This window comes from Siniperca chuatsi, linkage group LG9, assembly GCF_020085105.1.
Source record: "Siniperca chuatsi isolate FFG_IHB_CAS linkage group LG9, ASM2008510v1, whole genome shotgun sequence".
NCBI lineage: Eukaryota > Metazoa > Chordata > Actinopteri > Centrarchiformes > Sinipercidae > Siniperca > Siniperca chuatsi.
In genome coordinates, this window is record NC_058050.1 from 28,945,920 (window position 1) to 28,971,659 (window position 25,740).

At 39.4% G+C, this 25,740-nt stretch overlaps 1 protein-coding gene across 4 annotated transcripts in view; it reads left to right on the top strand.

The window, feature by feature from the left end:
• Positions 1-25,740, top strand: part of grik2 (glutamate receptor, ionotropic, kainate 2) — a 342,363-nt gene that overhangs the window by 75,803 nt on the left and 240,820 nt on the right. For all 4 annotated transcript variants that reach the window (XM_044207865.1, XM_044207861.1, XM_044207863.1 and 1 more), the window contains 2 exons: positions 11,916-12,083; positions 19,557-19,814. In XM_044207865.1, the coding sequence (XP_044063800.1) occupies positions 11,916-12,083; positions 19,557-19,814 (426 nt within the window). The remainder of the gene's footprint in view (positions 1-11,915; positions 12,084-19,556; positions 19,815-25,740) is intronic.

Sequence of the window (25,740 nt, forward strand, 5' to 3'; positions counted from 1 at the left end):
TTACATATGATGCAGGTGGCAAAAGACCACATGCCAGTATTGGTCAGGTTTAAATGTCTTTTAAAAGTCTCTCAGCCAAGTCCGGACCGTGATCAAATATCTGACATAGTGCCTGTCTGGGCAGACGTAGATGGGACAGCATGTGATTTGATTGCACCAGTAGAAATCTCATACTATGTGAAAAAGTGAGCCAAGCTGTACAACAGTATGTACAGTATGTACTTAATGTCTACACGGTTAGATCTGACCATATCATTAAACTGAGAAAAAGTTCTGTGACTTCAAAGATTAACTGTGTTGTGAATGAATACAGCCTTAGAAGACAAAGAAGTAACATCAGAATATCTGTGTTATCGAAGTTAATCATAACCACCATATATTGCACAAGACAAGTGTATGACAACATTTCTTATATTGCTGAGCTCTGTATACAAACACACTATCTGATTTCACCAGTCACCTAACATCAGCACTATTAGCAAAAGCCCAATAGGAAATGTGTAGGTGTAGGTGACTTGGTGTCACACTAACGAATCAGTTATGAGATAATGTTTTTCTCAGCCCAAGGTTATTTGGTGAATACACAGTTTGCCTCCTAAAACTCCACAATCCATCACGTTTAGTACCAAAACTTGACAGAGGATGTCTTCATCTTCACTGTAAAGTTTCCAGAACTGGCTTCCTCACTAATTGTGAGGTCACAAATCATGTGGGAAGTCCAGAAAAACCCTTGCCCCTCAGCAGAGAAAGGTGATAATGCCCTTCTAGTGACAATCTCTGCACAAACATCTATCTGCACTGTAAAAGTTAAACATCCAAGAGAAGTAGTCATAAGAAAAAATATTTTTTGATTCATGAAAGAAGTGCTCTTCTCAATTACCCATATTTCTACTTTGGAGCTGCCATTAGAACCACAGTTCTCTTGCTATACTGAAGCAGTTTGGGGATAAAGGCATATGTGCTATCTCTGCACCATTTCAGGAAACGCCTCCTCCTCCAAGGTATGTGTTTCAAGACCTTTGTAGGGGGAATACATCATAAACGATAAACAATTCAGTAACAAATATGCCCAATAAATCTTTACCCATAATGGGAAGACACAACTGATCCTTCAGTCTCTCAAAATCACAAAACCATTGCATATAAGTCTGGCATAGACTACCCTAAAAATTAAAACCCTGTCTTCTTCTTTATATACAAGTACAGTCCATTTACCATTTACCATTCTTCTTTATCTTTTCTGCAATAGCCATACAATGTATTTACATTCCACCTCTTTGTATAGTAGTCTTCATTTTTAGAGTTCGCCATTCCTGCGCAGAATTCAAATTGGCTACCAACACATAAGGGATTCACAGGAACTGATACACGCATGTAATCCAGTGTCACAGTTTGTAATTTTGTCTCATTGATATCTGCCTCACTGTTTAAGTTGGGGTTATGCTTGACAAGAACTGGTTTGTAAAATGTGTCAAACGAGTAGGGTAAAAAACAGGCAAGCAAGCTGCAAGAAACAATAACTGTTTAAATATAGGGATTACAACGCATACTTTCAGAAAGTTTCTCTTGGAAGGCATTAATTGTGTTGCACTCGGTTGTTCACACAAAAGGTCCCAGAAATAGTTGTGTAAAGAATGAAAAAAGAGAGCTCCAGAGAGAAGTTCAAACCCTGCCAACTTTCTCACCTCATAAAGTGGGTTTGATTGTCAAATTGTCTGTTTCTGAAAGTTACAAAAACTGTTGGACGCAGCCCTCCGTGATTCCACTGTCAGAAAGGGGCTTGCAGAAGCTGTTAGATGATCCCACAAGCACTCCATTGACCAACACAGCTGGTTGGCTGGAGGAGGACATAGTGTTATTCATCCAGTCTTCCTGTCCATATTTTCCATTTGTCAAGAGATTCAGAGCTTCTAGCCACAAGTCTTCCTATTTTATCTTATGAATATCACTGACACTTTTTTCTTATTGTTCCACACATTATTCTGCTTGCATTCATACATCCCTCAATGCCTTTGCATGTTTTTCTTTATTGCCTCCATCTGGCCTCTTCCTGCCCTCCAGCCCTCGTTCTCCCCCCCCCCCCCCAACCCTGTCTACTGCAGCAGAGCCTCAGCTGTGATAAAGATGGAACATGCTCTCAGAGCTCGTCATGCTACACTTCCCGTTCTGCAGCACTGATATTCTGACACTGATCACCATCAAACTGTCAACAACAGACAGGGACTCAGGGCTAAATGTGGGAGGAGGTGCCGGGGGAAGCTAACGTATTTTTCCTCATAAATAATTTTCACTCAACAGAAACGATGAGCTGAAGCAGGATTTACTATTAATTTCTGTCTTTTTTTGAGAGAGAAATAATTGAGATGGATGATGCCTGTTTGCCCGGGCCTGCGTGAGAGACGTGGGAAAGGCCAGCCTATAACCTCGCAGGGCCCTGAGTTAAGTCATAGCCCAGTGCGGCGATGATAGGACCTTTAATCACTTCATGGAGAAGCATTAGGCTGACATGTTACTCATGAACTCACTCGAAGGGTTCAGAAGAGTACAGAAGTCATCTTTGCATTTAACACTGTCCAGTCAGTAAACCAGTAGCATAAGGTGCTCATATATCCTTTGCTGTCTCTTTGAATTCAGAAGGAGATTTGTTTACAATTTACTGTGACATCCTTAGTATCGATCTAGGTACCAGTAGTGTTACAGTTTGGAGAACTGTAGCATTCCTGCAGGAACACATTTCTTGTCTTTCTTAGGCAGATTTGCTAAGCCATGGAAGTCCACCATTGCTCTCGTGATAACATTAATTTGAACTCTATGATATTTCTATCCACATTCTGTGTGAATCTGTCTTTCTACTCTCTGAGCCTCAGACTCTGTTAGTCTCTTAGCTCAACATGGCCTTTACCCACTGAAGGAGGAGGAGCAGGCATGTAACAGAGAAACATAGCTGTTTTAGCAAACCAAACAGTATTAATTCTAACAACTGACTCATTTACTCATCACATTCCTCAAATGGGCTATACAGTCTTCTTCTGCAGCACAAACACAGGATTTTCAAGAATGTGGCAAGTTAACCAACTAATTTCAAAATACTACAAAATAGATCTGTATATAAACCCTGTCAGGGATGGGATAGGGCAAAAAATACTTTAATTCTATCATTGCCAACTATCATTTCCATCAGGGTTGGGTTGGTTTGTCCAACTTTGTTCCACAGTAAGACATGTAAGCATATTGCACTGAAATTAGCTGCAGTGCAGTTTACTGAGCACATTCAAGCTCCCCAGAGGATGAAATATTTTTATTTATCACATTCCATTAGTCTTCTGCAGTAGACAGGTGATTCTGACTTTTTAGCCACACTAGTGGAGTGGCTTTAAGGATAGCAGTGTTGGTTGGTTGGTTGGTCCCCACTTTATCTCAGAGGGTTGGACATTCATGGGGGGGCATGTGAGGATGAATGCTGGAGACTTTTGTGATGCCATGACTTTTTACCTAGTCTTGTACTTTATTTTTCAATCTGCCCTGTCATTGCTGGGTATCGATGGGAGACAGATGCCCAAATTTGAAATATTTCTTTTGAACAAAAGATAAAGGCCTGACTAGACACTTTGTATGTTCCATATACTTCCTAAAATCTTAAAATAATAAAATATATTATACCCATGTCCTATCTGATTTCTCCTCTATGAACATATCATTATAAAGCTTGACTGCAAGGGACTGCTTCAACAGAGCTTAGTGACTACATATTTACATTCTATAGTATGTAGTTTCCAGTGGCCAGTGGTAACCTCTGGCTCAGGAGACTAACGACTTGATTAAAATACCATCCAGTTTCATAATTAATCATTTATAACTTCTGAGGTGCTTTGATCAATTGGGGAGCATGGTGTGGGAAAAGGGTTTGATGCATGGGCTTATTAAGAAATGGCTCTGTGCTTATAGGACATACAGTATGTCCATACAGACAGGACAGGGACTTAATGGATTAGTCTTAACAGTGTTTTTGTGTCTTTAAGCCACCAGGGACTCAATATTCTGTCGCTCAGGGCACCTGTCAGTCACTGAGCTCCCTGCATACCAGGGTAATGTTGTATTCTGCAGAACCTTATTTGTTACAAATCAGGCAGCAGTGCTACAGCATCATTACTGCTTTAATAGGTAAAGTCTTATTTTAAAAGACTAAGATCTATTTAAAGGAGATATTTGGACATCCAACTAACTCGGATGCAGGTGCATAGGAAAGTATCACTTCAGTCTTGAGAAAAAGAAAATCCCCCACAATGTTCTCTTACCCAATAGCAGTACATTTCAAACATGATATCTCATCGTTTAGGTTCCAGGACATTGAAAAGGTGACTCTGCCAGAGAGTTGTTGAAAACACTTTTGACGAAGGTCCAGAGGGATCAAAACGTTAGTATGATCAATAAATTGTGATGTTGAGCAAGAGCAGTGTGCAGGATTTTCTTTTTCTCAAAAGACTGAGATCGACATCCGATTTCAGGTTGATGTAAATTCCTCAGCGTAAACATCAAGTCACAGTTTGGAGTAAAGTGAAGCATGTATGATGAGAGAACTAAGCAAACATGAAGGCATTTGCAGGTGTCAGTGAAAACAGAAACCCATGTGTCTCAATTTACCTGTTTTCAAGATAGAATGACAAGTTTTCACAATTGTTTAAAGTTTGAAAAGCCGGTCTGACAACACATCAAGTTTTACATCAAGCCAGCATAATAACATCAGAGAAAATGTCCTCCATCCTGTCTTTTTGGATACTAATATGGGAAATACTTGTGAAATTAGTACTATTTGCATTTGTTTTTGAGTAAAGTAGTACCACCAATTTGTGACACTGATCTCAAAAGAGTAAAGCACACTTGATTCATACCACATGCTGACACATAATGTATCCAGCCTGATGGACATACTGTATGTGTGTGATTCACCACACAGACGCATGTGTCCACACACTCTTTTCTTTATTCTTTATTACACATTTTATACTACCTACTACCTATAATTTTGCATTCTTACATTACATTTCAAAAGAAAAGAATGAAAGCAACTGCATTAATTATTCAATTAAAAATTATGAATGAAATGAATACTCCCATTAATGAAATGACCAACCTTCGATCTAATTGGTCATCCATATTAATCATTTAGCTCATTGGTTAAACATTCAGTCCTATATCTACTGTCTAATGACACATCCCTCTATACTATTTAATGGGACAAAAATAAAATAAAACGTGAACATCTCCATTCACTGAAAAGAAATTAAGTAAAAAACCTTTTAACAGACAATTGAATTGTGTTCCTGATATTCAAACTGTTTACTCCATTGTTTCAGATATTGAGATAATTGATTTCTAATTTTGTAGGTTATTCTCTCTATTTTCTAAACTGTTAGCTAATTTTGAAATGAAAGTGCTGTGCAGTTGATTATGTAGGCATTGGTCTATTTCTAGAATTAGATTAAGTGGTGTCATACCATATAATAATACACACACTTATGATACTTGCTTTATTAACATACAGTACATACAGTATATGTACAGTAGTGTAGGTTTTTATTACAGGACAGTGGAGCTATGTATATAGCAGCATGTGTAAATAGTGTATGAAGCAGTAATACTGAAGCATGCTGCTTTAATCTTTAAAAGCAGCCCAATCTTTCTGTTTTTCATAAAATTCATGGCCATATAATGACAAAACTTCTTGACATAACAAAATACCCAGTGAATTATTTGTAAAGAAAAATGGAATACACTCCAAGATTTCCTGTCAATTCACAGCTATTGCTGTGACTTAGTAACTATCCTCTTTAGTTACTTTTCAATAACCATTAATAAGTACTCAAATTTACTTAAATAAAAGTAGCAATACCACTATTTGAAAATATGTTGTAGTTTGCAAATATACCTGAGAAAATGTAATTTGTTGCTTCACACCTCTGTCAATAACTAAGCCAATTTACATTGGAATTATTAGTCACTGAAGCAGTAAGCTTTCTGTGTCCTTTTCTTCATTACTTTATATTGGTGTGCCTCATCTGTGTTATATGTTACTTGGAGCTATCATTCATAGTGATTTTTGAGCAGCTAAGAATGTTTTGCTCCACTTGGCATCCTGCCTAACAACCCTCCTTAGCATTTTTAAAAAACTGAGACGCTCAGCCCTGAGTGGGTTATTGCTTAAGTACTCTCTGATCAATCATGGAGGCAATGTTTTGATCGTATATAATTTTCAGAGAGTACTCTGCCTGTTGGGATCGTTAAGCTTCAACAAATCCTTGGGATAAGTAAAGAAGGTGGTGATGGCTGCGAGTGCTGTAGTCGCTGTGTGTCCACTGTCATTTGATCAGATTGATGAAGTGCTGATGGATTTCTCTCTTGACTGATCACTGCTCTCTGGCTCTGGGTCAGGCAGCATGCCTTTAAAGGACTGTTATCTCAGGAGGTTTATTCACACCCACACCCACACACACACACACACACACACACACACACACACCCACAAGAGTAACTGACTGTTGAGCTTCTAAAGTGCTTATTTCTGTTACTGAATTGTATGCAGATAAACTCTTGAGTTTCTGTGGAGGTTCTGTTCAGCCATGTTGGCTGTTGGTGCTAACTAACTGCCATCAGTTTATTTTAAACTAACTGGAATGGTAAGATCATATGAAAACAGATTTAGCACCAGCTCAATTATCAACACGTTGAGCTTTGGATTTGGGTTAGAAAATACAAATTTGGGAAGCCTGGCTGGAGTTGAGGTGCAAGCAGCAACCACCATGGCCACCATAAGAAAATCAACATAAGAAACTAAGAATTTGTGTCTGTTTCATTAATGATTTCTTATTTTCAAAATGTTTGCAGAAAAGAGCAAAATGAATTGATACACACATTGATTCTTACTTTAGTTTGTGATGAGTTGTAAAACAGAAAATAAAACACAACGGGCATTTGGAATACACCAGATATACATTTCTTTAACAGAGATTGTGGTAGTGTTTTGGAATTTTTCAGCATGCTTAAAAGTGGGTTTTTTTATTTTGTGAATATTTTTTGTGCATTTCTGTGTCTTGCCTCTGTGTCGGCATACAACGCACAGGACTTTGATCCCCGGGACTGGGGTTTTCATCGCATGTGGTTTGGTTTGGGCAACAAAAACACTTTGTTTAAGGTTAAGTTAAGGAAAAGATTGTGGTTTTGGTTAAATGTTAATAAAGTAACATAATATAATCAGTTGTGGAATGTAACTAGGCATATTTACTCTGCTTCTGTACTTAAATACAATAATATAATAATGGTCCAGTCATATAATGATATAAAACTCACAGGGCCCATTCTGATGAACAAATTATTTTACTTCTTATACTTACGTACATTTTGCTGATAATACTTTTGTACTTCTACTAAAGTGAAATTTTGAATGTGACTTTTACTTGCAATTTAGTATCTCTATAGTGTGGTATCACTACTTTTACTTGAGTAAATGATTTAAATACTTCTTCCACCACCAAAACAAATTCAATACATTGACAGTGATTGTGCAGATACGTTCAGTATCAATGTTTTATGACTTGGCAAATATGTTCATGAGCAATGTTTCCTCATTATGTTGATACCAAAAGTAATCTGAGCAGGAGATGGGGATGCATATGCACACACACAATCACACACACAATCACACACACACACACACACACACACAAATACACGTCCTGATGCTTAGCACCCGTAAACGTAATACATTGCTTCGATTTTCTCTTCCACAAATGTCATGTAGGTGTGGATTCAGCAATAAACACGCTGGTTACCCACCAGGGTCCACCTGCCAGGCTATGGACACTGTTTCTCTAGACTATCATACCACTGCATAAATATCTATCTATCTATCTATCTATCTATCTATCTATCTATCTATCTATCTATCTATCTATCTATCTATCTATCTATCTATCTATCTATCTATCTATCTATCTATCTATCCATCCATCCATCCATCCATCTCCATCCATCCATCCATCCATCCATCCATCCATCCATCCATCCATCCATCCATCCATCCATCCATCCAGTTTATCCTGTTGTGGTGACAACAGAGCAGCCACTATGACTTTTCCCTGCGTAGTAAATGGTTACTGGACTGTACTTGTATAGCTCCTTTCTAGTCTTCCGACCACTCAAAGTTCTTCAAGCCAATCCAGTATTTTATTATAGTATTTATATATATAGTCTTCTTTTGCATTGTTATTATGATTGCACATGATCATCATTCTGTTTTTCTCTTATTTGAGAGAAACTTTTGTGAATGTTTCCTTATTAAAATAGATGAAATAGGGAAACATTTGTGCATGATGCCCACTGATTGAAATAAGTAAAACTAATCCCAATTCTTACCCTAGACTAACACTCATTAAGATGTGAACAAGCAAAATGTCCTTACATTGGAGGATTTTCTTTTTCTTGCCTTCTATCCTCATCTCACTTATTCTGCTTCATTTACATATCCCCATGTCTATGCAAGCGAGCGAGTAAATTTCTCATTAGACTCCATGTGTATTCATTCAAAGTTACCAACTTAGACAGTCACCTCTCTTACACTGTTTCACCTTTCTGCAGTGATTTATCTCCACATTTACAGGCCAGATTCTTTCAATGGAACGTAGAGATTCTCAGAAGGAAAACAGCGCTTCTCGTGTGTGAACGGACCCATTTCAAATGCTCAGCTTTCCAATTATAGTACATCCCGCTTAACTGATGCTTATTAATTCCTTCAACCTCATTATGGCATGCAAAATAGGGCTCTCCCATGAGATGAATTCTAATGAAAGTAGAAACTTCTTGACAGTGCTGCTGCTGTCAGAGGTCTTTCTGTTTAGATGTTTGCTTTAAGCTCTAGCACACTAATAAATGCCCCTGGAAAAAGAGCATTTCTAAAGAGTCCACTAGTGAAATCACTGTAAGGGAGCATTGATCAGAATCAGCCAGTCCTGTGGTAATTGCTTGTGACAGCTGGGACCTGCAGTACTCGTGCAGTGGTGTGTATGGATTACATCTAGACTTGAAGAGGGTCCTACAGTAGAGTGCTTGTAGTTGGAGTAAATAAAGCTCCCTCTGACTGACACTGAGCCATCAGGGCCAGGCCATAGGGCTAACCCAAACAAAACACTTCAATATCTCACTGCTCCCCAAGGGCTTGATTGATTGATTCACCAGCCAATGAGAATACATTGATCTCAGAACCCAACCCTCCCACCCCCAACTCCCCAGGCCTCCTCTCTGTCCATTCATCTGCTGGCTGTCAGAAGTATTCACTGGAGGGCTGTAGCTGTGGAGACCTGCACTTTTAAACACACTTCCGTGGATTTCTGAAGAAAAGGCACTTTACAGGGCCTCATATTGTTATTGAATCCTCCCTGGATCTGATTGCTTTTGCTTTAATGAAGCTTATGGGTTATTCATATACAGGGCCATGATATTAAAAGCTTGATTAGTTATGGTCTTGAGCATACGTGGTTTTTACCTTTTTATATTTCCTGCATAAACAATGTTGGTTGTTGCTAAGGTTTCCAAGGCATGAATGGACATAAAACTCTTTTGGTTGAATAATCAGTACAAAATTGAGCAACTGGATTAGAAAATAACTATGTACTTAAAAACACAAGGACAGCATTCAGCTCCCAAGCATTTTATTAATAGTCGTAAAATAAAAAAAAGAGAGTACTCTTAGAGTTGTTACTCAGTCAAATTGGAACACACAGATTTCACACGCATACTGCTGAAATCAGCTTGTCTTAGTCTTTCCAGTAATCCCCAATGTCCATTGAGGATACACATCCATAAATCTGCCCTGAAATGTAAAGCCTTGTAATCATCATTTATGATATTTTCTTTAGTATCAAAAGTAATTCAGGTGATTGCTGTCTGTCCATAAAAAAAAAATCAAAATTAATTTAAAAATCTCAAAACATGTATTATACATGGAGATAAAGAAAAGAAAAGCAATGGTTATATTTCATGTATAAGCATTTCTGAGTATGATAACTTTTAATGACAATGGCAGAAGTCAATAAAAAGTAAAAGTAAATAAATGGAGTGAAAACCAAACAAAATAGCCTGGGGTTCAAAAGGTTAAAATTCAGTTGTGTGTGCTGTGATCTGAAGCTATACACTAATAGAACCCTGATTAAACATTTCGCAGTTCAATCAGAATTTTTGATTAATTTGTCAACTCTTCCATGTGTTTGTTACCAATGACTCCTGCCACTTCACAACTCTACCAACAATTAATTCTCCCAAAAGTATTTACAATAATCCTAAATTAAATGGCACAATAAGGTATCCTGTTACCAGTTTTGACTTTCATAGTGCAAACTGGATCTGCATTGAGTGCTTGGCTGCTGAAGCAAGTTTCATCTTCATCATCGACTTTAATACTTCTAGAATCAATGACCAGAGGGCGAGCTCTCTGTGTATCTCCCCAAACCAGTAAAAATAACTTATTCCAATATGGTTTTCCTTTGAAAGATATACCACTCAGAAAAGTGGCAGACAGCGCTCAAAAATGACAATCAATGGATCAATAGATGTGCATCTTTCCAGAATTAACTGAAGAGGAAATGTATGTGCAGAAAGAGTGTAGATATTCCTAAAAAAGAAAGTAATAACAAATAATCATTATTATTATTATTGATATAGTGTAGTGATATATATATATACAGTGATATTCATTGACGTTACAGTAATGTACTTGTTTGATAGATATTCATAGATATGGAATGTGTTAGCTTTTCGTAGAAGGTAGCTGCTAGCTTCTGTGAAAAGAGGAATATGTCCTCTGGTACCTCCAAAGTTCTTTTATTTACTTGTTGTGTTTCGTTCACTGGCTTGCTAATGTTAGCCACTGGTCACCCTACATTCAGGAATCACCTAGGCTTTGTTTGCCAGAGTTTGAAGATGACAGGACATCATTGTCAGAACAGGATTTCTGGAGGGTTAGATGCAGCCACCATGGCTAAGCTAGCTGTTTACTTCTCAGTACAAACCTGTTAAACCACAATGTTTCCTTTTGTTTCTACATATGGCCAATACAGAAGATATGTGATGTGTCTGTCTGGCAAGGAGTAGATGAAAATGGGCTGGTACACTACACTAGGAGACCAATTAAGGAATTGGAAGCAGGTGTGCAGGTGGGTGTGGAGATAAGGTGACTGGAACTGGTGGGAATATGCTGAGGGCTGGTCAGATAGAGGATGACAGGATTTGCAATGACAAGTGATAAACAGGCAGGAAAAATTAGGACCTGGTTGACGCAAGTTGCGCATGTGTTGGTGTGGAAGCTTGGGAGATGCTGGAAGGCATCTTTTGATGAAGCTGGGCTGACTAATGTGAAGTAAAGAGTAATGTAACTAATTACTTCTGCTGACAAGTAATTAGTAAAGTAATGCAATTACTTAAGTGATTACATCATTTCAGTAACTTGCTTAACACGGTTCACTTCCCCATGTGTGACTGATCCTGAGGAAGGCCAGAGTGCATGTAATGCATCTCCCTCTTGTTTTTAAGTATGTAGCAATACAATACAATACAAGCTTTTTAATTTTTTTCATACTTGAAGTAATGTCTTGATTTTTGGGAAGAATCCATTCCCTTTTTTTGTGAACAGCAATAAGACAGTGTTTATTTGGCAAGCTTTCCTTTCCTTCTTTTCTGTCAAACTCATTTATAAAAGGTTTTTAGGTGTAAGCCAATTTTCTTCTGAATATGCCAGTTTACTCTTATTTTGAAGCTTCTTCCAAATTTAATTAGTAGTAATAAAGGGCTCTATGTAATCATGAATGTGAAAGCATCTTTTCCAACTAAAACAATTCAACCCTAATCATTTGTGTCTCTTTCTTTGACAGGGGGGATATTTGAGTCCATTGAAAGTGGCCCATCAGGCGCTGAGGAACTAGCCTTTAAATTTGCTTTAAACACAATCAACAGGAACAGAACCCTACTGCCAAACACCACGCTCACCTACGACATCCAAAGGATAAACATCTATGACAGCTTTGAAGCCTCCAGGAAAGGTATTTATGTGTTTGTGCTTGGAAGAGCCGCCTCTGGTGTTGGTAGCCTTTTGGCTGATGTGTGTGTTTGTAAATATATGTGCAAGTGAATGTGTGTGTGCGCACATATGCTATGCCGTAGCTGCTTTGCATGTAAATGTATTCTCCGTTTGCGAGCTGCAGTGACTTAGATTGTGACAATTATAATCAGGCGAGGGAGAAATGGCTGAGCATTTCAAATGTAAACAGAGAGAATTGATTGGTTCCAGGTAATGACTCAGCTGCAGTAATTCAAAGACCTGTTTGGCCCCCAGAGACAGCCAATAAAGTGTTATAATCTATCAGTTTTGTGTGTGCATCAGGCTGACATTTCAAGTCTCTTATCAATTACGGGCCATTATATCCTGTCTCAGTGATTTAGCCAACTCCCTTATATCAAATAAGGTGATTAGAGTGCAGCTAGAGTCGAGCTAATACAAAGATGTGTAGTTGTTTGTATGCCTTCCGAATCCAATTTCATGAAAGCAAGCTCAAATTGATCTCAGTCACACCTTTAGCTTCAGCTTCAGCTTTGTATTGTGGAAATGTAATGTACTAAAGTAAAGGTTGTGTAATATCAGTTGATATATTTACAGTGTATATACATTTTCATACACTACATGGCCAACAATATTTGGACATCTCATTCCCAAACCATGGGCATTGATGTATCCATGCTCAGGGGACTGACTGGCTTGCAGTCTGCGTTCCCGTTCATTCAGTTCTTGTAGGCCTGTCAAGTTCTTCCACAACAAACTGGGAAAAGCATTTCTTTTTGGTGCTGGCTTTGTGCATGGGCCTTTGTCATGCTGAAACAGGAATATATCAAGTCAAGTAAATTTTATTTATATAGCCCAATATCACAAATCACAAATTTGCCTCAAGGGGTTTTACAATTCTTAGATCTTCGATTCGGATGACAAAAAAAACATTTAACAGGGAAAAAATGGAAGAAACCTCAGGAGAGCAATGTCCTCTCCAAGGATGGACAGACATGCAATAGATGTTGTGTGTGTATAGCATAGACCAACATAATACAGTATATACAATCATGATGACAAAGTTATGAATAGATTGTAACATATATGAAGAATGGATCCGGGAGGACGTCGAGCAACTTCAAGTGTCGTCAAACAGATAGGACCTGAGCCACACAAACTCCTCTCCACCATGGAACCTGGAAGAGGACAGACTACACAACACACAGAAAGGCAAAACTCAAGCACACAGTTCACATGGATAGGAGAAAGGAACAGACACACAGAGGGAGAGAGACATGAGGAGAGTTTGAATCTCCTGGAGGACGAAGATCCAGATCCAAAACATCTGGAGAGAGGCACCGACGGCCAGGGAAGAGAGAGATCCCAGGACAGCCGACGGTCCAGCACAGAGACGCCTGAGTGAAAAGAGAGGAGGAGAAACTAGGAAAGTAGAGAGAGAGAGAGAGAGAGAGAGAGAGAGCGAGATCGGCACACAGCTGTGCCTGTGGGACACAAACGTCGTTGGCAGGACAAACATAGACTATAAGTACGAGGCTTAATAGATTCATTGAGACTGAGGCCGACCCGCCGGAAATAAAGTGGTAACAGGTACAAGGTAATCAAGAATAATCAGCTAACTGAAGGTTGAGGCGCAACGATTAGTATGAAGTAGGAATTTAAAGGCACAGACAGAGTCAGTGTATATGTATATTATATATAAATATTTGCATTTCATTTGAGTTATTCTGGTCTCATTATATTATATTACATTACATATTTGTGCTAGCTGTTTGTAGCTTGTTTGTGTAGCTTTCCTGTTTAAAGGATGAAGCTGGTGTTATTCTATAGTTTCCTGATTGTCAACAAATCCCATGACAAAACCAATTCCAAAAATGTGTTAGTCCGTCCCTGTCTGTGGTTCTCAGCCCCAAGCCCACTGGTTCCTACTGAAGATGTGAATCTTTAAAAATGGCTCACAAATTTATAGTCTCATTTTTATAAGCTCAGTCATTTCCTAAAACAGCTGGACACTGTTTTTAGCAAACATTACTCAAAGAGGAAGAAAAAGTGCATTTGTTCGTTACTGTTTTCAGTGGAAGATTAATCCACATTTAGTGCTGTCACAGCACAGGTAGTACTAATAAAATGCTTTGTTGTTAGGTCTAGGGAATTTAATTATCACTAAGCCTTGAGGCCATACCAGCTACTAAGAGACCATCACATACACTAAAAGCCTTCATTGCCAGCAACAAGAAAGGGCACAGGCCTTACCTGAACCCTGGTGAGCTTGACTCGCTTTCCGCAGTTGCTCCACTTCTCCCCTGCAGCTTCGACTCACTCGACTGGGCAGGGGAGTCAGCCCAGTCCTCTTCTTGTGTAACCTACCATGCACTATTAGGTAAACAAATAGATGCAGACAGAAACTAAACCAAAATACTTCAGGGATGAGGGTCATTATTCATTGTCTATCATGGTTTCAATAAAAGAGTCCTTGCTATCAGAAGCTTGCCACTCTCCTCTCTTTATCCTCTACTCTTTGTCTCCTTTCGTGTCTCCGTCAGACTGGCTCATATAAGGTAGGTCTTGACAATTGGCAACCAATCAACAGAACAGTGGCAGCTGGTGACTCAAAAAATTGGGGCGGACAGGAGAAAAAACAACCCATGGCGTCATGTTGTTTTACACCAGTTGGCTACTGATCTCTACTTTCTTATGTTCTACGAAAAATTGAGCTGTAAAACACTGGCTTACAAGATTTCTTAAAAACAACATAATTTTATTCAATCGTGTTTCTAGATTAACTATACAGGCCTAATGCAGAAGACAGAGTATTTATCAAGGGTGTGACATGTAACAGGAAGCAGGCCAGTGTTCAACACCTGTGAAGGAAAGTATGGTGACTGATGACGACCACTTGCTGGTTGAAACCAAGCAGGCCGGATCTCCAATAAGACAAACAAAGCTTACTTCCAATTCCAATATTTTCTTCCCAATGTTGCATTATCACAAGTACAGGTAGTCATCAGGACCAAATTTACTTAAAAGTGAAGTCTATTCTTCTAGAAAAGTGTTGCAGATGTCTATGGACTTCTCATACCAGTGAGGACTCTTTCTAAGAGATTTTAGAATCTTCCTCTCAATTGCAGGGATTGCCAAGTTCCTCAGGTCAAAGAAATGGTCATAGTTATCTGTCAGACTTCTGAATGCAGCCAAGGAAAAGTCCATTCTGAAGGATGGGAATTTGTCAAAATCTAGAAGCTCCATGAATCTCAAATATTCAAGGTTTTGATAGGTTCTGACCAAAACCTATAAACTGGGATCCTCATTACCCTGTCTCCGTTTTCTTCTGTGCATGAACTCTGAATCCTCTGCAACATCTGCTGCCTTCTATAGAAAATCCTCTCAAATGCCTCCTCTGACTTCAGCTCCTCCATAGAGTCCATGAGCACCTTAACATTCTCTTACACCTTTACAAAATGAAACATCCATTGCTTTTGTCTGCAACACGTCACACACATCTGTCTGGGAGACAATCTGCTCACATGTAAAAAGCAAAAACATAAATTCATAGTCCTCTAACTTTGTCTTCAGCCCATCTGCTGTTCTTATAGACTCGTCATCCATTGAGGGGTGATCGATGATGTGCGTAATGTGTCTATCAGACTGTCTCTGTTAAGAGCCACTGTGTTGACAATACGAGAGGTGAAGTTCCAACATGTGGGTGCACTTCTTGGCACTTTGGAACACCCAGATTCTTCCAGCATCATTACTCTTTTAGTTGATTTGCAGAAATAATAGCTGAACCCACCAAGAGTAGCAAAGAAAATCTTGGCCTTGGGGATTTCAATCCTTGGCTGGGGACAAGATTAAGGTGATGTGCATAGCAATGCACACAGACCACACTGGGGGCAACCGCTTGCACCTTAGCTTGTAAGATCTGATAACGGCAGCGCTGTCATAAGTTTGTATGATGAGCTTCTCCACAAAGTTCAAAGCAGACATCTCTGATTGCAGTAACTCAAAAATGGACTGGGCATCCCGTTCACTGGACACATCAACAAAGCCCAAAAAGCTTTCCTGAATAATGCCATTATCATCTATATAACGGACAATAACAGACAACTGAGAGTGACAGCTCACATCAGTTGTTTTGTCAATCTGTCATGCAAAAAAAGGAGCTGCATCCACTTCTTTTTTGATCTCACTTTTAATTGTTGATGCAATTGCTGATATCAAAGCCTGCATTAATGAGACGGATTAACGCATCTTGGTTTCGTCTCACTTTAACATTGTAGTTTGCTCTATGCAATCACGCATTCTTGTCAATCAATTTGTTGATGCGCACCCGACCAAACAGCTTCAGACTATTATTTGCGCCAATGTGATCAAAACACTTGTCATGTCTTCTCGTAATCTAAATTAACATCACCGAATTCTAGAGCAGTCCAAGTGTTAATGTGAGCTTTAGGGTTCCTCATCAGAAGGCATGGCCAATAGGTTAGTCATGGGACTTCCCGTTAGCCAAGAATATCTCTTATAGACCTTATTCAGCTTGGATTCTTTCTGGTGACCTGGTCTAGCATGACCATGATCATGGTTATCTCTGAAATTGGTTGTCCAGCTGTCTTGATCCTCACCTTTGCTGCGTAATCCAAACTGTGGAATGGCTGTGACAACAAATAATTCACAAGATGTTCTTCCCCATCCCACTCTCTGTGTCTGTGTCCATACCTCTCTGTGACCCCCTCACTTATGTTGCCATTAATTGCCTCGTTAGCAATAGCAGCATCACTCTCCTTCAAAGAACCAACATAAATACAAATCATTAGGCTACAGATCACTTTATACAAGATGATCCACACTTTAACGCTCAAACTAAGGTCAAACTTAATTTAAAATGAATTCAATCACACAATCCAACACCACAAAAAATTACTACAGGATTCATTTCAGCTCATGTAAAGCAGGAGAAATACATATTTTAAGCTATTTGCTTCCACACATCAATGAAATGTTTAACTAGGGCTGAACAATTAATCAAAATATTAACTAAAATATGGCCAAGTGCAATATCCAAATCGCAGGAGCTGCAATTTTATGATAAAGGTAAAATGTGTCACAACATACCATTATAAATGTGAAGCATTGTGGTCCTACAAATCATATTCTCCGTATATCTGTCAAAATAATCACAATGATTTTGTTTGTATATTGTTCAGCCCTATTTATAACCCATTCATCCTTCATACAATTGTCATAAATCCAAAGCGTCATTCATCATCCTGCAAAATAAACTCCTTGTTATATAGATCTGTCTTCATTGCTTCACACTCGTATAAAAAAAGAATAATATGTAAAAAAACAAATTTATATGGGGATAATAAATGCATCGCACACATACAGGAAAGGCAGAAATGAGAATCTATTGTGGAGGTTAGATGGCAAACAATTTGTGATGTTGTGCCTTGAGGGAGTAACGAGGGGAAAATGAAATCCTACACAGTTGACTATAAAATCTATTTCACCGAGTCTTTAGCAGCTCGCTTTGTTAATTTGACAGCTTTGCACAAAAAAAATCTAGATCATCTTAAAAGAAAAAAGAAAAGCATCTAAGTGTACCAACTGCAACAGTATTATTTATAATAATAATAATAAAGAGGATCTAGAACACAAAATGAATATCCTTCTTCTATATCAAATATATTTACATTTTTGCAGCATCCCCTTCAGGCCTTTTTGTTTTCAAATTACATTTTTTTAGGCTGGTGGATTTCAATCCACATAAGCAACATTTGATCTATGCAGTCATTTGTGAAGTCCATTACACCACATATCAGCATCTTCTCATCAAAGAAGATGTCTCCGGATCTCTCTTAAGACAGTTTGCTTAGCTGTGGGCCATTTGCGTTCAGGCTACAGCTGCTTGAGGGTCCAGCCCTGAGGGAGCTGCTCGGAGTTCACTTACCTCAACTCTAATTTCACGGGAAGAGGACTGTCGACAATTACCAATCACTTTTTTGTGGCATTTTATTTAGGATTTATTTTAGTCTGGTTTAATTGCAGCATTTTCTAACTGGCCTCCAAACTGAGAAAAAGTTGCCAGTGAGTTTGTTAAAATATATATTCGCGCAGTTGGAAAGCTGATGCAGCGAGGCTGTTCCAGCAGAGCGGAGCTCTCCGTCTGCTCACTGGTGGCGTCCTGCTGCTGCAACGCCCCACGGTCCAAACCCATTCTTGCCATTAGCTTAACATTCCTTCAGGGCTGCTTGCTACAAACTGTTGTGTTGGCTAGCAATTAGCTAGCTACTGTTCCATTAAAAAAAAAAAAGAAAAAAAAGAAAAAAGAACAAAAAAGGGAAACGGAAATCTGAAAAAAATTAAATTTGGACTAAAAAGGTTTAAATAAAATGTAATTTTTTAATTATGTGTCTAAAAGTAGTTTGTAATTTGCACTTATAATTTCTTTTCAAATATGCTACTGTAAGAATCTATATCACTTTACTGCCAGTTCATCACACTCACCTACAATACAGTGGTAGAGAATTGAAAATGAAATTTGGAAATTTTCATTGGACCAACATGGTGTCAATATTGTTGATTGGTTAGGGAGGGCATCTTCTGTTGGAGCATCATTTTATGTGTTTTGGCCAATAACAGATTAGCATGAAAAAAAAAACAAGTACATTACATTGATATAAGAAATTCCGCCTTAAAGGAGACAGCAGCAGCCCACCCTCCTCTGCCTCCAACAACCACTTCACGCAGACTGCCCTTTCCCCTCTGCCCTGCAGGTGTCGCTGTTGAAGCATTTTAATCAGAATTTCAATAATGGAGTTTTTCCAAAAAAGAGAGAAAAAATATTTTATAAATGATACTGAGATTTTGTAATGGTTTATTTCAACCAGTTACTATTTTCTATATTTTGATCTCCCTCTTGCCTCTCAAAAATAGAGGAGGAGCAACCTCCTCTGCCTCCATGGACCGGCCTCCTCTGCAACAGAACAAACTTGTGACCGTGACAAGCAGGATGCTGTATGTGGGATCAAAATATACTACAGTGTGTGTGTTCATGCAAATGAAGGAACATGTCACCCAGTGCAACATGGCTCATTGATGGGTTTGATAGGGTTGTTTTTGGACAACAATGGAGGTCTTTGGCACAGAGAAATAAGATATATTAGGCTTTGAATACACACGCAATACTTGTTGGTAGGATACATTCAATGTTGGGTTGGCTCTGCACATGGGACTTGTTGACAATAAGAAAAATTACAGAATATCACCAGACTTATACTTTCAATAAATATTAAATAAACTAATCAATGCTATAAATGTAAAGTATATCCTCAATGCTGAACTAGTTTCTCCTATAGTTTCTGAGCTCTGTAGGAAGTGAATGGACCACTGGTTATCATGAACATGTGCTGCAGCAAAGTAGGATGGAGCTAACTAGTCTATTGTTTCCCCTCTCTAGCCTGTGACCAGCTTTCTTTGGGGGTAGCAGCCATCTTTGGTCCCTCTCACAGTTCCTCAGCCAATGCGGTCCAGTCCATTTGCAACGCCCTGGGAGTGCCACACATCCAGACCAAGTGGAAGCACCAGGTATCAGACAACAGAGACGTCTTCTACGTTAGCCTCTATCCTGACTTCTCCTCCCTCAGCCGGGCCATCCTAGACCTGGTCCACTTCTTCAAGTGGAAGACGGTCACTGTGGTTTATGATGACAGCACTGGTAAGACCCTAAACACTTCCTCCACTTTTACTGACAGTTCTTCTCCTCCTTGTTTCATTCCAGCTGTCTGCTCTTAACTGGTCCAGCAGACACCAGGACGTCTCATTTTTATTCCTAAACCATTTTCATATTGCTTACATTAGGATATTTTTCCTAAAAGATTTTTTAATATTATTTTTTTTTTAGTGTTTTCTGACTTCTGTTTACATACACTGGGTTACATCCTACATTTTCACATTTTATTTATTTATTTACTATTTGATCTTATTCCCAATGCTATTCCTAGGCTTATATGCTGTTGTAACAACCTGACTGAGTGAAACGCACTGCATCTTGAGAAAACAAAAACAAAGACAGAAAACATTTTCCCACATTTGACACGATACATGCATCGCATGTAGACACAAACTGAAAATACAGAAAACACAAGTAAATATAGAAATACAGCCAAATACACATGACGACAAAACAAATAAGCTCTGCCGTATTGCAGAAAGAACAAGACCTCTTGTCTTTTGTTTTAGAAAAAACAGAATAACTTCCAAACATAGACTACAGGAATCAGAAACTGACACAACACAATGCAACGTTTCTGGCCAATTTCTTACATGATAACAATTGTTTTATTAACAAACAAATAAAAAAATATATGCCAGGCCGCACAAAAATGTATTGGTATTTATTGTGAACCCATCTCATCGTGCTAATTAAAAAGTTTAAACTCATAAAACTTATATTCACTGAAGATCTCCAATCTACCAATTTCACAAGGGTAAGGGGTGTGCCCACACGCCTTGAGGCAACTTATATAAGGAGGTGGAGCAAACCAGTAATGGTGAGCCTGATGAAGGTCAAGTGATTGAACTGTTGTTCATGTGTGGCCTGTAGAGATTAAAGGTGAAATCCCAGCAGTAAGACAACCTCATTCGAAATCACATTGACATTTGTAATAATTACTAAAAATCCAGCAATGGAACATAACCTTAATCAACAGTGTCTCATGTGGTTCACTGCATTTGTCTAGACAGGGATGGTACACTTATTAAAGATGCAATATCCTTGTTTATTTAATATTTTCGACTTTCACAGCTTAATGAACCATCAACTGTTGCAGGGTACATGTCACACAGCGGTGCGTTGAGCTAACTGTTAATGTCAGCATGGCAAAATGCTCACAGTGACAATGTACATGCAGATGATTACCAGGAATAATGTTTACCATGTTCACAATCTTAGTTTAGTGTGTTATCATGCTAACATAGCTTATTAATGCTAAGCACAAAGTGCAGCTGCAGTTGATGGGAATGTCGTTAGTTTTTCAGATATTTGGTCACAAACCAAAGCATTGGTCAAATTAATATTTTGTCCTGATGATTGTGCTAGATGAAGAGTCAGAAGGTCACCAACATTATTACAATTCATCCTTATTGGTACATGAATATCTGTGGCGCTAGAGAAAAGGTCAGGGGTTCATCAAAGTCAGTAGGATTCATCCTCTGGAAACCATGACCAAACCATGTCTGTACGAAATGCTTTGCCAATCCATCCAACAGTTGTTGATATATTTAGTCTGGACCAAAGTGGTGGATCAACCATCAGACTGACATTTCCATCCCCTGAGAAGAATAGCCCTATATGAAGGCTAAATGCCTAACTGAAAGTATTTTTCCACACATTTCTAACTCATTTTTCTCATTTCATATATAAAAAAATGTCTAAAACAAGATTAATGATTTGCAGATCTTCTATTTGTCTGCTTTATTTCCTATATTGACATGCACATTCATTATCATGAAAGTTGTGAGTGCATGTTTCCTCCATGTGCTTGAGTCTTATAGTATTTAGCATTTTCTCAAGCTGAAAAATAGATGAAAATGTAAGATTTATATACAACCAAAACTAATGTTGAATAGCAGACTAGAATAGGTTTTTGCCCAGGTATAGCTGAACATTGTTACCATTTGTAGATGTTCCATAATTCATGGAAGTCAGAGAGTTTGTGAGGCTGCAGGGGACACGCCTTCCTTGTTACTCAGGGAAGCAGACCTTGTTCAAACCTTGCTATTATTACAGTCCAGGTCACCAGGCGACAAATAAGCCAGCAGGCTGGGTACATGTACCATATGCCAGGGGTCAGGGTGTGCCAGCCTGAAGACAGGCTGCCAGGCTTCCCAGAGCTCCATCCAACACACACACACACTGGGATCAGAGTGTTGCAGTGTGTGTTCACTTTGTTTAGCAGGCCAGGCCAGCTAAACTCTGCTTTTTGGAGTCATATGCTAATTGCATGTGCTAGATTAAAAACAAGCCAATCAAGAAAACCTGCAAATAGCAATGCAAAATACTACAGTTCATGAACTCATTAATTTCCTTTACAGTTATTTCTGTTGAGTGTCAAGTGGCTAACACACATAGGTATATTGACAGTGCTGGAAAGTAACAAAGTACATTTACACAAGTGCTGTACATAAATCAAAATCCTTAAGATTTTGATTATATCAAACACCATTTTTGAAACTGCACACACATTGTTTGGCTGCTCTGCAAACAGATATACCAGTTCGTCTACACTACTTCTGTTGCATTTCTGACAGAGAAGCTCCTCAAGGTGTGTTTGGTGCCCCCAGTGGTTGATACATGTGTCTCAAATAACTGTGGAACCTGTATCATTAAAACACACTTGTCGCTATCACAAGTAAGCACAAGTGTTACAAAATCAACCAGGGCTGAAATTTTAAGTAGCAATTTTTTCAAATTCCTTGAGTATTTCAATTTCATGTTACTTTGTCCATGTACTCCATTACATTGAAAAGCGCTGCACACCCACACAGGTGTTATCACTTATTGTCTGTTTAGAGCCATGCTCAGGTTGAAGTTGGGTCAAACTACCCTGGAATTACATGAGGTCACCAAACTACTTGAACCAATAAGAATGATAAAGGTGTAACTCTCCCAGCCAAAAAGGTGCATAAAAACTAACAGGAGGGTCAGAGAGATGTAGAGCAACCATAGTGACTATGTTTACATGCACAAAATATTCCGGTTTTTGCCCTTATTCTGAAAAAGACATAATTCCTACTAAGCTGTTTACGTGGCTAATGAAAATGAATATTCCACTAATATCCCTGTTTACATGCAGTCGTGCATACTTCGATTAAAAAGACTTGTTCGAACGTGTGAACACAGCCTCATTCAATTTTTTTTTCAATTTCATTCGTTCAACCACCTTCTTGAAAAGGTTGGTGTTGCAATATTTGCGCATTTCCAAAAACCTGTTGATATCCAAGTCATTCATAATGTTTAAAAGTAGATGGGTTTCTCCTTTCGATGAGAAATGTGGACTTTTCTTTTGTGCATGCATCTCTACCCCAGCCTTGCAAACTGTTGGGTAGTTGGTTTGTTTACAATGCATAGAGCTGACCGTTAACAGGCAAGAGGCTGTGTGTCGCAAACTGCGGCAAAAAACCCAATTGAGATGCATATTCCCCCCTTCGCGGTGTCATTGCTTGCTGGGACTTATTACATATTATCAGTAACCCCTGTGCTTTTCCTACTAGAACTCATGACAGTGTCCTCAATGGTAACTACAGTCCTGAAAACATATGATGATCTTATAAAATATGATGCATTGTTACAGAATGAACTACCCAACAGTATACAAATTGGCTTAACACTGTAGAGAGGGGCCATCTTGCATAATAATTTGTTGTACTTTTTACTTAAATACATTTTGCTGATAATATTTCTGTACTTTTACTTTCTAACTCCAAACCACCAGATTTTTTCATTTTCAAAATTGTAGTCTTCACACACAAAAGGCTTTATACAATTTTTTTACATATACTGTAGTACTCCCCAACGCCTGCAAATAGACTTCGATGTGGAAAATCGTCTCAGTTCCCCTTCAAGTAAAATATTCAATGCATGACTTATAGCATCTGAATACTTTTTCCTCCACAGCATATCTATACCTATACATACCTAACTTTACTAACATACAGAACACGGCTGTGACATTCTACATTAGCTTCTGTGAGGACTGCTGTGTACCAACATGCATCAGGTTGAATTACATTAACGACAAACCCTGGCTCACAGCTAAATTCAGACGGCTAAGGTTGCAAAAGGAAGAAGCGTTTAGGAGTGGAGACAGGGACAGGTTTAGAGAATCAAAGTACAGGTTTAGCAAGTTGGTGAGAGAAGCTAAACGAATGTACTCTGAGAAACTCCAACACCAGTTCTCTGCTAACAACTCTGGCTCTGTCTGGAAGGGGCTCAGACAGATCATAAACTACAAACCTAAAGCCCCCCGCTCCATTAACGACTTGTGCTTGGCCAACAAAGTAAATGAGTTCTACTAGTTCTACTGTCACTTTGAAAGACAATGGGACAGTTCTGCCCACCTCCTCCCCTACCACAACAAGGACTCTCTCCATCCTGGAGAGGGACGTCAACACACTGTTGAGGCAGAACCCCTGCAAAGCAGCCAGACCAGACTCTGTGTCTCCTTCCCCCTGAAGTACTGTGCTGATCAGCTGTCTCCGGTGTTCACAGACATCTTTAACACTTCACTGGAGGCATGCCAGGTACCAGCCTGCATAAAGACCTCCACCATCATTCCCGTCCCCAAAAAACCAAGGACCACAGGAGTTAATGACTACAGACCCATCGGCCTCACCTCTGTAGTAGTTCTTTGAGTGTCTTGTGCTTTCCCACCTCAAATCCATCACCGACCCACTCCTAGACCCCCTGCAGTTTGCCTTCAGAGCCAACAGGTCTGTAGATGATGCAGTAAACATGGCCCTCCACTTCATCCTCCAGCACCTGGATTCATCAGGAATCTATATCAGGATCCTGTTTGTGGATTTTAGCCCCGCCTTTAATTCTATCATCCCTGCTCTGCTGCAGGACAAGCTCTCCCAGGACAAGAGACAGCATGTGAACCTGGGGAAACACATCTCAGATTCCTGGACCATCAGCACAAGGCAGTGTCCTTTCCCCGCTACTCTTATCCCTGTGCACCAACAGCTGCACCTCCAGTCATCAGTCTGTCAAGCTCCTGAATTTCACGGATGACACCACCCGCTTTGGGCTCATCTCTGGTGGAAATGAGTCCGTCTAGAGGTGGGAGATTGACATCTGGTGACCTGGTGCAGACAGAACAACTTGGAGCTAAATGCTCTTAAGACAGTGAAGATGGTTGTGGATTTCAGGAAGAACTTAGCCCCACCTGTCGCCATCACCCCGTGTGACTCCGCAGTCGACTTTGTGGAGTCCTTCTGCTTCCTGGGCACCATCATCACCCAGGACCTCAAATGGGAGCTGAACATCAGCTCCCTCACCAAGAAAGCCCAGCAGAGGATGTACTTCCTGCAGCAGCTGAAGAAGTTCAACGTACCAAAGACAACTATGGTGCACTTCTACACCGCCATCATTGTGTCCATCCTCACCTCCTCCATCACCATCTGGTACGCTGCTGCCACTGTCAAGGACAAGGGCAGACTGCAGCATATCATTCGCTCCGCAGAGAAGATGATTGGCTGCAATCTGCCATCCCTCCCACCTGTACACCTCCAGCCCCGGAGGCATGCAGGAAATATTGTGTCTGACCCCTCCCACCCTCGACACAAACTTTTTGAGACACTCCCCTCCGGTAAGAGGCTTCAGTCCATCAGGACCAAAACCTCATGCCACAAGAACAGTTTCCTCCCGTCTTTAGCTGGCCTCATCAACGAGGCCTGTGACCCCCACTGACACTGACTCTTATCCCGCCACATGGACACCACATGTTACATTGATGTACAGTCTCCATGTATCTGTCTCAATGTATTACATTAACGCACATCTTTTGGACTATTATCTCTATACATTGCACATATTCCTTATTCCTTTGTTTCATATTCCTTATTTCGTTCGTATTTCATTC